This window comes from Silene latifolia, chromosome 9, assembly GCF_048544455.1.
Source record: "Silene latifolia isolate original U9 population chromosome 9, ASM4854445v1, whole genome shotgun sequence".
Classification (NCBI taxonomy): Eukaryota; Viridiplantae; Streptophyta; class Magnoliopsida; order Caryophyllales; family Caryophyllaceae; genus Silene; species Silene latifolia.
In genome coordinates, this window is record NC_133534.1 from 110,280,701 (window position 1) to 110,297,572 (window position 16,872).

The window sequence follows — 16,872 nt, forward strand, 5'->3', positions numbered from 1 at the left end:
TTCCTTCATCAAAAACATGAGATTTTGATTGAAATTGTTCATTTAGATTACTAAAATTATTAATGTAATATATGAGTATTAGTAATCAATTTTAAGGTATACCACAATATAAATATCTAGTACATATTAGTTTGTGGTTTTGAGGGATAGTCTTGGGTGCAACTAATTGGAGGGCTTCTATTTTGAGGTCATGTATGTTCATCCATTAATGGAAAGCTCAAGAACTAACAAGAAGGAGATCTTGTTGGTGCCCTATATGACCGAAATTATTATGGTGAGAATATGATTTCTTTTCTTATTTATTTTAGTTTGCATGCATAAGATCTAGAATTTATTTTATGACCAAATAAATTTGAAACATATATGAATATGTTAAAAATGAGATATAGATTTCCAACATAACCTTTAATAAGACTCTGAGTGTGCATGACATTACCATGAAGGCTTCTGCTAGAGATGAAGGCAGCCTGTTCTTTACCTACAAGCTTGTCCATGACCCCTTGGAGCCTCACAGTCAAGATTTTACTTATGGTTTTATAAATGATGGAGCAGCAGGAGATGGGTCGAAAGTCCTTGACACTAGAGACAATCTTCTTTTTAGGTATGAGGGATATGAGAGAGACATTAGCTTGTTTGGGCATGAAGTTGGTCTTGAAAAAATCCAAAACAGCCAAACAAAAATCATCAGCAATGATATCCCAGGCAGCCTTGAAAAAACCAGAAGAGAAGCCATCAATACCAGGACTCTTGGAAGAGTGAATAGAAAAAAGAGCAGATTGTATCTCAGCCCTAGAGATGGGAGCAGTAAGAGCAGCCTGATCCTGGTCAGATAAGCACTGACCATTAGGTATAAAGCAAGGATCAATAGGATGAACATCAGAAGAAGAACCTAAAAGTTGTTGATAGTAATCAACAAAAGCCTCCCCAACATCATGTAAGCCACTATGCAGGGATCCATGGATGTCATGAATTTCACCAATATATTGGCTCTGCTGTCTCTCCTTAATTTTTGCAAAGAAGAACTTAGAGCAAGAATCATTATGTTTAATATCATGGACTTTAGCCTTTTGTATAAGAATTTTTGTTTCAGCCTCCTTAAGGGACCAGAATTCCTGAGAAACAGTCTTCTCCCTAAGAATAAGGTCTTCAGAAAGAGGAGATTGTTGCAAGGCAAGGAAACATTGGTTAAGTTCAGCCTGTTTCAGTTTGATTCTGGTACTGATGTTAGAAAAATGAGCCAGATGTAAACTAGACAAGTGCTTCCTAGTGTTCTTGAGCTTTGCCATAAGCCTATGCATAGAATTACCAACTGGTGATATTTGCCAAGCCTCAGCAACCTTGGTTAAGAACTCAGGATGATCAATCCAACAGTTAAGGAATTTAAACTGTTTCTTAGGGAGAGGATCATTAGAGAAGGAAAGAAGAGCAGGACAGTGATCTGATATACCAGGAGGAAGGAACTGAGTAGTAGTTTGAGTAAAAGAGATAAGCCAGTCAGCATTAATGAGAACCCTGTCTAATTTAGAGTAAACCCTGGTGTTGACCTCTTGTTATTAAACCAGGTGAAATCATTACCTGATCCATGCATATCATCCAGACCACACTCAGATAAGCAGGAGTTAAAATCAGTCATGTCAGTGAGATCAGGAGGAGTATTACTGATCTTTTCATGAGCATATCTGACAATATTGAAGTCTCCCATAACCACCCAAGGACCAGTCTGATGGGATTGCTGGATCAGACTATTCCAGAGGGATTGTCTAGCCATAGGACAATTACTACCATAGATGACAGATAAGTGAAAAGACCTGCCAGAGGCAAAGTGCTGGACAAGGCAATGCACTACCTGAGCATGTTTCTGCAGAACAGAAACCTTTGTAGTAGAAGTATCCCAGAGAAGCCAAATCCTCCCATTATGATGCATATTGTAATTGCAAAAACTACTGTACTTTTTGAACTTGGAACTTAAAATCCTATGAGATTTAGTGAGCTTCACTCTAGTCTCAAGGAGACCCAGGATATCAATTTTATTATGCTGAAGGAAGTTAACAACCTCTAAATGCTTCACCAATTTATTGAACCCCCTAATATTCCAAGTAGACACAATCATGGAACACTAGGAGGTGGGGGATCATCCACTAATTGGCCATCTTCCAAGGCAGGTTGCTCAGAGGTAGTAGCCAAGACACTAAATTTGTTAGAAGAGCAAGGCAACTGAACTGTAGTGCTTTCAGAAGCAAGAACATCATAGCAAGAACATTATTATTATTATTATTATTATTATTATTATTATTATTATTATTATTATTATTATTATTATTATTATTATTATTATTATTATTATTATTATTATTATTATTATTATTATTATTATTATTATTATTATTATTATTATTATTATTATTATTATTATTATTATTATTATTATTATTATTATTATTATTATTATTATTATTATTATTATTATTATTATTATTATTATTATTATTATTATTATTATTATTATTATTATTATTATTATTATTATTATTATTATTATTATTATTATTATTATTTCTATTTCGATTCGATTCGATTCGATTCAGATTCGATTCGATTGATTGATTAAACTCTATTAAGTTGATTCGATTGATTCACTTGATTCGATTCGATTTGAGACAATTTCAAATCCAAAAGAACAAGGCCTTAATAGGGTTCGATATTGTCACTACAACCTATTTGGATAAAATAAAGTATCTAAATTCAGATAAAACTGAACAGAAGAGTTTACATAATAAAACTCAAACGATAAATGTGATTATCATAGATGAAATAATAAATACAATATCTTAATTATTACATCTCGCATAATCTACAACAGATCCGGAATTCATCTCAATCCCATAGAAACTACATGACCATCATGTTTCGTTTGAGATAATGACTTGGTTAAATGATCAGCGACATTATCATCCATCCCAACCTTACAAAATGTTATTTCCTTCATTTCAATGAAATCTCTAATTACATGAAACTTCCTAGGTACATGTCTAGACTTGTTACTAGACTTGGCCTATTTTGCTTGAAAAATAGTGCCACTGTTGTCACAATAAATAGTGATAGGATCTTTGGCTGACGAAACTACTTTTAGTCCCTCCAAGAATTGCCGAATCTAAACAGCCTCCTTTGCAGCTTCAGATGTTGCGATGTACTCAGCTTCCGTTATAGAATCAGCAGTCACAGATTCTTTAAAGATTCTCCAGCAAATCGCTCCTACATTCATTAAAAAGACAAAACTAGTCTGGGATTTAAAATCATCCGTATTTGTTTGGAAACTAGCATCCGTGTAACCACTTACACGTAACTCAGAATTTCCTCCAAACACTAAGAATGAATCCTTGGTTCTTCTCAAGTACTTAAGGATATTCTAAACGGCTATTCAGTGACTCTTACCTGGATTTTGTTGATAGCGACTTGTCATACTCAAAGCATATGAAACGTCGGGACGAGTGCACATCATGGCATACATGATCAATCCAACAACGGAAGCATAGGGGATCGATTTCATGCGCTCAATATCCTTAGGCTCAGTAGGACACTGTGACTTACTCAAAGTTTTCCCACTACCCATCGTTAGAAACCCTCTCTTAGAGTTCCTCATATTGAATCGGTCAATAATCTTATACAAATAAGCTTCTTGACTCAATGCCAATATCCTTTTAGATCTATCTCTATAGATTCGGATACCTAGGATGCGCTGAGCTTCTCCTAAATATTTCATTTTAAAATGATTTCCCAACCACTCCTTAACAGAAGTAAGAATTGGTACATAATTTCCAATGAGTAGTATGTCATCCACGTACAAAATCAGGAAAACAACTTTACTCCCACTAAACTTCATGTATAAGCATGGTTCTTTAACACTTCGAGAAAAACCATATTGTTTAACGACATGATCAAAGCGATGATTCCAACTCCTAGAAGCTTGCTTAAGACCATAAATAGATCTCTTAAGTTTGCATACTTTGTTAGGATTTTTAGGATCCACAAAACCTTCAGGTTGTGTCATATACACTTCCTCTTCCAGAAGTCCATTCAAGAACGCGGTCTTGACATCCAGTTTCCATATTTCATAGTCATGAAATGCGGCAATCGCTAACATGATCCGAATAGATCTTAGCATAGCAACAGGTGCAAAGGTTTCATCATAGTGTAAACCATGAACTTGTGTAAAACCTTTTGCAACCAGTCTAGCTTTGTAGACATCTTTATGTCCATATATGCCGATTTTAACCTTAAATATCCACTTACACTGAAGAGGTCGCACCTTATTAGGTAAGTCAACCAGGTCCCACTCCTGATTATCGTACATAGAATCTATTTCGGATTGCATGGCTTCAAGCCATAATTTAGAGTCGGGACTCGTAATAGCCGCTTTGTAGGTAGCAGGCTCATTACTTTATAAAAGCAATACTTCATAATAACCATCCTCTTCCATAACTCCCAGATATCTATCAGGTTGGCGACTAACCCTGTTTGACTTCCTAGGAACAATAATTGAGCAAGATGAAGAAGGAACATCTTCCTTTATTGTCTCCTCAGTTTGTGACTTTTGAACTTCTTTAAGTTCAAATTTTCTCCCACTCGTCTTCTAGAAATAAATTCCTTTTCTAGAAAGACAACCTCACGAGCCACAAACACTTTGTTCTTGTTACGGTTGTAGAAGTAATAGCCACACCTTTTCCTTTGGGTAGCCTATAAAGATACATTTGTCAGAACGAGGGGCTAGATTATCATCAGACTTGTTCTTGACATAAGCATCGCAACCCCATATTTTCATGTATGACAAATTCGGGACCTTCCCTTTCCATATCTCATATGGAGTTTTTTCGGTTGCTTTAGTTGGGCTTTGATTTAATGATCGAATAGCAGACAAAATGGCAAACCCCCAAAATGAGTCCGGTAACTCAAATAGACTCATCATAGATCGAACCATATCTAATAAGGTTCGATTTCTCCTCTCGGACACACCATTTAATTGTGGTGTGCCAGGGGGAGTTAACTGAGATACAATACCACAATTTTTAAGGTGAGAAACGAATTCATTACTCATGTATTCACCACCATGATCCGATCATAATGTTTTGAATTTCTTATCTACTTGGTTTTATACTTCATTTTGAAATTCTTTGAATTTTTCAAACGCTTCACTTTTATACTTCATTAAGTATACGAAACCAAACCTACTTTGGTCATCGGTAAAAGTGATAAAGTAGTCATAGTTACCTCTTGCAGTGATTGTCATTGGACCGCATACATCGGTATGTATTAAACCCAACAACTCACTAGCTCAAGTTCCTTTTCCTATGAAAGGTGTACGAGTCATTTTGCCAAGAAGACAAATTTCGCATGTTCCATATGATTCGAAATTAAATGGTTTAACTAGTCAACACTAGTCTTTTAATGCGGTTCTCGCTTATGTGTCCTAGACGACAATGCAAAAGATAAGAAAGATCGGAATCACTCGTTTTGAGTCTTTTGTTCTCTACATGATAAATATTATTAGAAGTGTCGAGAATATAAATACCATTAACGGAAATAGCTTGGCCATAAACCAAGTCATTAAGTGAAAACATACAACTCTTGTCTTTGATCACAAAATGAAATCCTTCCGCGTCTAACACGGACACGGATATAATATTCTTAGACAAAGTCGGAATAAAATAACAATTATTAAGATACAATTCCAAACCCTAAGCTAGACAAATAACATATGTTCCTATGGAGACGGCCACTACTTTAGAACCGTTGCCCATCCAAAGCTCCACATCACCTTTAGCTAGCTTCCTTACGCTTCTTAGGCCCTGCAAATGATTACACAAATGAGAACCACAACCCGTATCCAATACCCAAGTTGTATTTGAAGCGTAATTAATATCTATCATGTAAAGTTCGGATGAGAAATTACTTGTGGGTGTCACACGACCCGCTTTGATATCATCCAAATACTTGGGGCAATTATGTTTCCAATGTCTCACATTACCACAATAATGGCACTTGTCACCCAAAGGAGCACCCTTCTTAGGTTTGGAAGTGCTAGTCATAATAACTTTCCCTTTACCCATAATGGGTGTGGATATCTTTCCCTTACCATGCACCACTTCTTTTGAATGTATCCTTACCCTTTACTTTGATGTTAAGAACATCCTCCCTTGTGCTCACACTACCTCCCACGTCCTTCTCCGCTTGAACAAGTGGAGAATGGAGCTCATGAAGACTTTTCTTCATGTTAGCCATATTATAGTTCACCCTAAATTGGGTGAACCCTTTGACTTGAGAGAGGGAGTGAAGCACTCGGTCAACGACGAGCTCTTCAGGGATCTTGCATCCAAGCTCATCAAGAGTTTCCACGTACTCAATCATTTTAAGTACGTGTGAACTCACGGATTGTCCATCCTTGAGGTTAGCCTCAAATAAATGGACCGCCGCATCATATTGTAGGATTCTAGGAGCTTTAGAGAACATGGTTGAAAACCTTGAGAATACTTCATAAGCATTGGAGAACTTAATGCATTGCTTTTGCAAGGACGACTCCATAGCAAAAATCAAGACATTCTTGATGACAAGGGATTCCCTTTGGTATTCTTCATAAGCTTCCCTTGCCGCGGTGCTAGTTCGAGTGGTTGGTATTGCAATGGGTGGTTCAACAAGATAACGTAACTTGCCATTGCCTTCGACGGCTATACAAAGTTGTTCTTCCCAATCTTTAAAGTTAATACCATTTGCTTTTAAAGTGTATTTGTCCATGAATGAGCGAAGCCATGAATCTTTTGATATGGTGACGGGTTGACTACTTATAGCCATTTTCAATTACTACAAAACGGAAGTGGAAGGAACAACTAACATTTATCGTAAATTTAAAAACACTTTATAAATAATAGCATTTATATAATGATCTCCCACTAAATTAAATAAATGATTCCAAGATCAAATTTTATATAAATATGGGTACGGTGGGCCGATTCATCCCATACTTACATAAATTTTGTGGGTCAACTTTTGGACCGATTCTACTAATAGAACTCTTGGTTGACGAATTTAACTATTAAATCCCGTCTATTAGCCCCGGAACTAAATAAGGGCACGGTGAGCCGATTCATCCCCTACTTATTCCGTTGAGTCCAACCAATTTTCGCGAATAATAACATTTATTATCCTACTTACCCAAGGTAAAAAGAAAGCACCCCGGTGAGCCGAGCCCACTTCTTAATGACGATGGGATTCATAGGTCCTACTAATTGGTAAGGCTAATCACAATTTTTTTTTTTTTAAAAAAAATGAGAGATCTTATCAATTTAATTGTCTATCATGCTTAAGTGAACTACATGCTTAAGTGAACTAATTTAGTGAATTTTAGACAACTTTAAATCGATAACGATAAGAAAAATATGTACTGACGATTTGGCATGCATGCATGAACATAAAAACAATAAATCCTAACATGGCCACCTAGTTAATCTAATTAACTACTCTATTATATTTTGAAAACCAACTCCTTTGGTCCCTTGAGTCTTCATAGGAAACACCTCCAAGGATTCACCATCTTTTAGATTTCGGAATGCCTTTCCGAAAACACCGTCTTTAGGAAAACTCCGTCTTGGGAAAATAAGGCCCTGTTCTTTTGGACTTAATTTCAGTTCTTATAAGTTCAGTTAAGTTCAGTTCAGCTCTATTAAGTTCAGTTCAGTTCAGTTCAGCTCCAATCAGTTCAGTTCAGTTCAGTTCAGTTCAGATTAGTTCAGTTCAGTTCAGTTCAGTTCAGTTCAGTTTATTTCAACATTAATAATACTATTCTTATTTTATATTCTTACTGTTATCATTATTATTATATTAATCTATTTAATATTTTTATTATTATATTAATATTTTTATTATTATATTTATTATATTACTATTGTTTTTATTATTAATTTTATTATTTTATTTCTATTTAATATATTTATTTTTTATTATATTATTATGATTAATGACAATATTAGTAGTCTAAAGTATTATTATTATATTATTACTATTATTATTATTATATTATTATTATTATTATTATTATTATTATTATTATTATTATTTTTACTTTTATTACTATTATTATTATTATTATTATTATTATTATTATTATTTTTATATTATATTTATTATTTATTAATATATTCAGTTTGATTAATATTATTAATAACATATTTATTATTATTATTATTATTATTATTATTATTATTATTATTATTATTATATTACATATATTACATATATTATTATTATTATTATTATTATTAATATTACTATTATTATTATTATTATTTTTTAAAATTATTTATAATATTTATATTATAATATACTTACCGTATTTATTTTTTAGTTATTATAATTAATATATTGTATTATTTAATATTATATTATTATTAATAATGTTATCATTTATATTACTAATATATTATTATTACTATATTTATTATTATATTACTATTTTTTTTATATATATTATTATATTATTATTATATTATATTAATATATTAATAATAATGAATAATATTGTTATAATATTTATTATTATTATTATTATTATTATTATTATAATCTTTTATTTTTATTTCAGTTCAGTTCAGACAATTTCAGTCCAAAAGAACAGGGCCTAAGAATATACTACTACTAAAATTAATTACATAGAAATTTAGTATTATACATTAATTAAAAGAAATAAAATAAATCTATTAATTAATTACAAACCAACGATACGAGATCGTATTAAAATTACAAACCAATCGACATTCCCATACATTGCGGGTAATACCGATTTCTAACTATGGGCATACTAGGAAAAATTACATAATGTAAAATAAATAACACCATTCATCAACATGAATAAAAATATGCATTAATTAAAAAAATGACATGCCAAATCGTCCTAACTTACCAACAACGACCAATTGAGCTCGATTTTTGCGGTATTGATTCTTCTTTTTAACCATTAAAAGTTCCATAATCAATACTTCAAATATTTTTAATATGAAATTTTCAAACTAATCTGGTCCAACTCCAAAAATTAGTCCCCACTAATTATTTGGTGATTTTATGGGTTTCAAAGATTATTTATAGCATAATTAGTCTTAAAAACATAACTTTTATATTAAAAATCAATTTAATCTTAACCCTTATGTAAAAATAAAATATAAATTTTTTTTACATTCTGATCACTCACCAAAATGACATGCATGAAGGAAAAATTAATCATAAAAATATATTTTAAACTTTTTTACAATTTTATCGGTTAATAACATCTTTTACGATTTAATTCCAAATTAAATCATAAAAACTAAAAAAATTTCAAAATAAAAATTTGATAATTTTTGAAACATTTCGAGTAGCCAAAAACAAAAAAATTTCGAGCCCCAAAAATTAATTAATATTTATTTGCTAAATAACCATTATTTACCGATTTCTATCAAATAAAAATCAATAAACTAACTAAATTAATCACATTAATTTATATATACTCTACTTCTCATAAATATAACATGCAAGTAGTTATTTAAAAATAAACATACACAAAATTAACATGCATCATAATTTTATTAACTCTTATATAAAATAACTGCATTTTAAATCAATTTTATGCAATAAAAAGTAAATAATATGCCATAAAATTTTATAAAACTCAAATTTTCGATCCATATCATCATATGACTAGATTATTAACATGAAAAATAATATTTTGTGTAAAAACTAATTTTAACATCAAAATACACATTTTATCAATTTATCTCATAAATTCATAAAACCGCCTTAAAATGACATGCATGTAAGTAACACGGCTCTGATACCACTTGTTAGGATCCATGACCCTCATTAGACATTTCTAATGTTACCTAAAATCACTTGTTAATTTTATTAGGTGGTCTTTAATTAACATGCATGCAAGTGAAACTTTAATATATATATATATATATATATATATATATATATATATATATATATATATATATATATATATATATATATATATATATATATATATATATATATATATATATATATATAGTGAAGTTCTTATAAGTCCGCTTATATATTTGAGTCCATAAGTCCTCACTACATCCCTTAGATATCCCACTAAGGATGGTTGAGATTGAAAGCCAAAAAGCATACTTTACACTAATTAGGTTCCTATACACTAATTAATCCACTTTCTCTCTCTAGCTTTAATTATACATTCACTAATGAATTATTATACACAAAAAAATTTTTGAGCACATTTTTTTTTTTGACTGAAACTTTATACAAATGTTACGACATTTTCACTGTTTTAAAAGTGTAATTTCAACGGAAAAAAGTGTAACTTTAACAAAAAAAAAACGGTTTGACGGATTTTATTTTGAAATTTGAAAATTTGAAGCAAGTTTACAATATATTTTGCGTTTTACGAGTGTAACTCAGTTTTTACGACAAATATTATTTTGAATTTTTCCAATTTTATCACAACTCATTGTAAATTGAGTGACTTATAAGTGTAACTTTAGTCTTTTAAAAGTGTAACTTTAGTCCATTAAAGTATAATTTTAGTCCATTAAAGTGTAATTTTAGTCCATTAAAGTGTATTTTTAGTCCATTGAGAGTGTAATTTTAGTCCATTAAAGTGTATTTTTAGTCCATTGAGAGTGTATCTTTAGTCCATATTAAAAGTGTAACTTTAGTCCATTAAAGTGTAATTTCAGTCCATTGAGAGTGTAACTTTAGTCCATTGAGACTGTAACTTTAGTCCATATTAAACATGTAACATGAGTCCATTGAGAGTATAACTGTAGTCCTTGAGAGTGTAACTTTAATAGAGATAAGTGTAATTTTAGTAGAGAAAAATGTAACTTTAATAGAGATAGCTGTAACTTTAGTAAAGAAATGTGTAATTTTAATAGAAAAAAGTGTAATTCTAATAAAAATAAGTGTAACTTTAATAGAGATAGCTGTAACTTTAACTTTAAAAGAGAGCAAGTGTAATTTTAATAGAGAAACGTGTAATTTCAATAGAAATAAGTGTAACTTTAACTTTAATAGAGAAATGTGTAATTTTAATAGAAATAAGTGTAACTTTAACTTTAATAGAGATAAGTGTAATTTTAATAGAGATAAGTGTAATTTTAATAGAAATAAGTGTAATTTTAATATAAATAAGTGTAACTTTAATTTTAACAGAGATAAGTATAATTTTAATAGAGAAATGTGTAATTTTAATAGTAACAAGCATAAAATGGAGTAAAAATATCGCATGAAAACATTGGAGGCGGGATTTTCAAAATTTGAATTTTGAAATCATTGGAGGCAGAATTTTTAGCACACAATATGTAAATTTAAACAAATAAAATTAAAAAAACGAAATAAAAACCAACAATACTAGATCTAAAATTAAAAAACCGAACTAAAAAATATAGATCTAAGACTTTTAATATATCGCGTATGTAACTTTAATAAAAAAAATCACGCACAACAGATAAAATGTCATCGCATATGTAACTTCACTCCATGGATTAAGGCATAGTCAACAGAAAAAATGTAACTTTAATAGAAAAAATGTCATGGTGACAGATCTGAAAATCGAAAAAGGAGGAAAAGAAAGGGGAAAAAAACAAAACAAAAACAATAACACCACCCACCCCAGCCCACTAATTTTAAAAAAAAAAATTGACAATCTGAAAATCGAAAAAGGAGGAGAAGAAAGGGGCGGAGAAAAAAAGATGACAGATCTGAAAACAATAACGATTTGTTTGTTTCTCACCATCAAAAATTGGCAAATATAAAAACAAACCCCGTACGATTCATTAGTTTCTCACCATCAAAACATAAAAAAAAAATAGATCTTAAAATAAAAACGACAACACTCCACCTCGCGTTGAGCCACCACAACCGTCGTCATCATCTCAGATCTGAGACGAGAGGAGGAGGACGAAACCGTCGTCATCATCTCTGATCTGAGACGAGAGGAGGACGAGCATGCTAGGGTGGCGCGCGACAACTGTGTATGGAGGGCGGAGGCATTTGTGGTGTGCGTGTTTGGCGACATGCGACATCACTGTTGTTGTCATCATGAGTGTGAGCGTGGTGGTGGGTGGGCTCGTGTCTGCGTGTGGTTTGAGTCGTGGTGAGGGTAGGTGGTGGTGTGTGTGCGTGTGGTGTGACTCGTGGCGAAGGTAGGTAGTGGATGCTCGCGTGGGGTTGTTGCTGGCGTGGCGAGGGTAGGTGGTCGTGGGGGTGAGTTGTGGTGGCGAGGGGAGATGTGGTGGTGGTTGTCGGTGTAGGTGAGTGAGGAAGAGAGGAATGAGGAGAGGGTGGGCGTGGGTTTTATTAGGGGATTTATTTGAATTTTTTTGGGGTGATTTATTTGGGAGGTTTGATTTATTTGGAGTTTAGAAAGAGGAAATGACTGAAATTGTGTGAGATGAGAGAGAAGTGGGTGAGTGGAAAAGTATATGTATTAAATTAGTGGTTAATTAAGATGATGGTGTTAATTAAGATGAGTAGTGAGAGAGTGGGTTAAATTAGCTCATTAATCCTTCTTTTTTGCTTTTGATCTTAACCACACATCTTCCCCATCCAATGGCTTAGATGAGGACTTATGGACTCACACTTAAAGTGTGGACTCATTTGATCCTATTACTATATATATATAGAATCAGGATCCTGTACGAACCGAATTAAGTTACGAACCGTACGAACTACTAATACCCCTCACTGTGTAATTTGTTTTAACCACAACTGTCACTCACAATCCCCCATTAGACTCCCGATAATAGCAAGGACGACTTCTCTCTCATCACCGACCACCGCTCGCCGACGGCGACATCACCGACGACCGCTCGCGACGGCGACGGTGGCGACTTGATCTCCCACTGCCTTCCGACGGTGACGTTTCTGTCCTGCCGTAACCCTAATTTCTTCATTTTTATGTTGTTTATGTTTCAGCTGATTTCTATTTTTTGATTTTTGATCTTTATTAAGCTTCAAATGTTGATTATTGAAGCTCAAACGTATATAATTAATGTTTTAATTGCTATGATTATCTGTTGTGTTATGTTGTCATGTGGTTTGAGGGGATGCGATTGATTTTTCTGGTTGTTGTCCTGGTCTGAGTTCTGTTGAGTGGTATGCTCAGTTGTGCTGTGTTTTATTGGTGTATTTTTAAGTCTAGCTACACATCTCTTACATACAGGATACCTATGCTACTTTTATAGGATCCACACAACTGTTTCATGTATGCAGTAGCAATAGCTTGTGCATGTCCCTCCATTTTATTTTAATGTTCGCTATTTTGTGCTGGGTCATAATTCAGAAGAGTCTCACGTTTTGGGCTAAGTCCACAATTAGGATGCTATCTTAGGTCTTTGTTATTCTGGATACACATTTGTCACTTACGGGATACACATGCTTCTTTTACTGGATACACAAATTGCTTCATGTATCCGGTACCATTAGCCTATGTATCTTCTAATATTAGCATGTGCTGCTGTGTTCATAGCTGTAATTTACCTCTAGATATAGATCTCTTACTGGCAGTGACTGACAAAGTGACAATATCTCTTTTAAAAATGGATGAAACTATTTTAATGTTCGCGATTTTTTGTGCTGGGTTATAATTCGGAAGAGTCTCACGTTTTTGGGCTAAGTCCACAATTAGGATGCCATCTTAGGTCTTTTGGTATTCTGGATACACATTTGTCACTTACGGAATACACACGATACTTTTCTTTGGATACACAAATTTTTTCATGTATCGGTAGCATTAGCCTGTGTGTCTTCCAATATTAGCATGTGTTCTTTGTGTTCATAGTTTGTACTTTTACCTCTACGTATACATCTCTTGCCTACAACATACACATGCTACTTCTATAGGATACACATGCTACTTCTATAGGATACACATTTGTCACTTATGGAATACACATGTGGGGGAGTTGTGTCGAAACAGAATTAAATTTCATCTTAGTTATTTTCAGTTTATTTTTTTGTAACTAATTTTCTTTTTTTTTCCTAACTTGCTAAAAATGTAGGTCCAGATAATTTATTCTTAATTAAGTCTACATAATCATCTATGGAAAATTGGTGCAATTGAGGAAGAGCAATGAGGGCAAACTTAATTTCCCTCAGCACATGATAACTTTGCTTATGAATTGCATCACTACCCCCTCATTCTCTATTGCTTTAAATGGGGAGGTGTTTGGTTTTTTTCCCAGGCAAGCGTGGACTGAGGCAGGGAGAACCCTTATCCCCCCTGATTTTTACCTTGTGTCTAGAATATTTGAGTAGAACTTTGATGGTAACTCAGAGGCATCCAAAGTTCAGGTTTCACCCTCTTTGCAAAAGAATTGAGCTTTCACACTTATGTTTTGCAGATGATTTGATTTTGTTTTGTAAAGGAGAAAGGGCGTCTGTTGAGTTGTTGCTGTAAGCTTTTAATTTCTTCTCCAAGGCTTCTGGATTAAAAATGAATAAGGGGAAATCCAATTATTATTGCAATGGTATGGATGACTGGTTGGTGAATGAGATAGGAAGGGCTACTGGCATGACACTGGGTGCTGTCCACTTTAAGTATCTGGGGGTGACTGTATCACCAAAGAGGTTATCTGTACTGGATTGTACTGGATTGGTTGATAATGTTGTGGATAGGATACGAGGTCTGGGGGCTAAACATCTTTCTTATGCTGGCAGGTTAGTTCTGATTAGGGCTGTCCTTAGTACTCTTCATAACTACTGGGCTCATATTTTCATTCTCCCCAAAACTGTTCTGAAAAAGATTGACTCCATTTGTAGAGAGTACCTCTGGCATGGGCAAAAAGTCAGTGCTAGCCCAGCCTTAGTAGCTTGGGACCGTGTGTGTAGGCCTAAGAGACAAGGAGGGTGTGGGTTGCATAACTTGATGATTTGGAATATGGCAGCTGTTGCAAAGTATGTATGATGGATTGAGACTAAAGCTGATCACCCGTGGGTGAAGTGGGTGCACGCAATTTATATAACGGATAGGACTTGGAAGGATTATGAACCAACTTCTAACTCGAGCTGGGCATGGAGAAAGATTTGCCAGATTAAATCTATCTTCAAGGAGATTTTAATGCCTAGTTCAGGAGTGACTGCACCTTACTCTACTGCTTTGGGTTATAAATGGTTACAAGCTCAGGATGCTGTTTGTGAGTGGTACCCCTGGATTCTTAATACTTGGGTAGTTCCCAAACATGGGTTTATCAGTTGGCTAATGGGTCATAACAGACTTCTTACTCAAGATAGATTAATGAACATGCAGATTATTCAGTCTAACTTGTGCTACTTATGTGGACTGCAACAGGAAAATCATACTCATTTATTCTTCAAATGTGAGTACAGTAGGAGATGCTGTAGAATGGTTTCTGATTGGTGTGCTGAGATGTTACCAGATGAAGAGTGCATTAGATGGTGGTGCAATAAACGCTACAGGAGTCTCAGTAAGAAGAAACTTGTTGGGGTTATCTTGGCAGGGTTGATTTACCATTTGTGGATGGCTAGGAACAAGTGCAGGGTGGATCAGGCCGTGTTACGTCCAGAGCAGCTTGTTAAATTTGTTCAGGTTGATGTTTGTAATAGAGTTAAAAAATTTCAGTATAAGTGTCAGTCGGCTAATGTTAAGAATTGGTTAGATGCATTTGTGAAGTCATGAAGGAAGTTAGTATCACTATGCCTTCTAATTGTATGTATTTGGAGATTTATGATCTTTAATGAGAAGCTTATATTTTCCCAAAAAAAAAAATTGGTGCAATGAGTGTGTTTTTAATATTCTAGCAGAAGATAAAGAACAGTTTATTAGAAATTATGTCCCTGAAAAGCAAACGGGAATGGAGTTTTCATTTGATCCGTTAAAGGAAGTTACCCTCAATGGCACAAGCTGTGAAGCACAATTTGATGTTTTTAATAATCAACATTTAATGAATGAGATCTTCACACGTCTTGATTTGTAGGAAGATAAGGCAAATATGGCAATGGTTTGTAGAAATTGGTGTCAACTCTTTCTCATACATCGAAATGCACCTCGTGTTGACATGGCATTCTTGGAGTCTTTAGTACTAAATGATTTGAATGGGGTACGAATTGCTCGTAGGGGTCCTAACATCCTTTATCAAAGCTGCAAATGTTTTTTAACGGACAATATGTTAGCGAAGTTCATCCTCCATTTTCACCAGGCAAAAATGAAAGTCCTAATATGCATCATAACATTCCTAATGATATTGCAATTGGCGAAGTGTTGTTATTGCTTAGAACTCTGTCATCTGAGACAAGAAGCACAGCAATTTCCATTGCTGCAGATTTGCTAATTACTCGTGAAAATTTCTCTTTTTGAGATTTCCCTTTCCGGCTCGACAAATAGCCCAAGCTAGTTTATGTGTAAATTTTCTCTTTTATTTTAGTAGTTATTATGTATAATTATGTAGTTGTTATAAACTTTTGTATAATTATGTACTTCTTTTGTATAATTTGTAGTAAGTTGTTTAACATTTTGCGTACCCTCTATTTGTATTATAATTTTTTACTTTTGTATCCAATATTAGCATCAATCTTCTAGTTTAATCACGGTCTCACAGAGGGTTCACCCTAAAGTGTTTCACGTTGTAATTTTATGATTTCTGTCCCGTCTTTTGATCCTTTTTCTGCTTGATAGATACATAGCTCTTATTGCTTAGGTAGATACATCTTTACAGTAGTTAGATACTTACGTCTAGCACGCTAGATTCACTATTTAAAGTTTGATACGTGTGTCTGTCAAATGTCATTGTCTCACTTTCTTACAGATTAATTCATAAGAGAAAATCTGTTAGCAATATTCTGTGCATT

General features: G+C 33.4%; 2 protein-coding genes across 2 annotated transcripts; one reads left to right on the forward strand and one right to left on the reverse strand.

Moving 5' to 3' along the window:
* Nucleotides 1-6,126: 6,126 nt before the first annotated feature.
* On the reverse strand, nucleotides 6,127-6,843 carry LOC141601463 (uncharacterized). Its single transcript, XM_074421751.1, has one exon. The coding sequence runs from the start codon at nucleotides 6,841-6,843 to the stop codon at nucleotides 6,127-6,129; it is 717 nt and encodes a 238-aa protein (XP_074277852.1).
* Nucleotides 6,844-14,500: 7,657 nt separating this feature from the next.
* Nucleotides 14,501-15,703, forward strand: LOC141601464 (uncharacterized). Its single transcript, XM_074421752.1, has 3 exons — nucleotides 14,501-14,724; nucleotides 14,827-14,961; nucleotides 15,037-15,703. Exons 1-3 carry the CDS (start codon nucleotides 14,501-14,503, stop codon nucleotides 15,701-15,703), a joined length of 1,026 nt encoding a protein of 341 aa, XP_074277853.1.
* The last annotated feature ends 1,169 nt before the right edge of the window (nucleotides 15,704-16,872 follow it).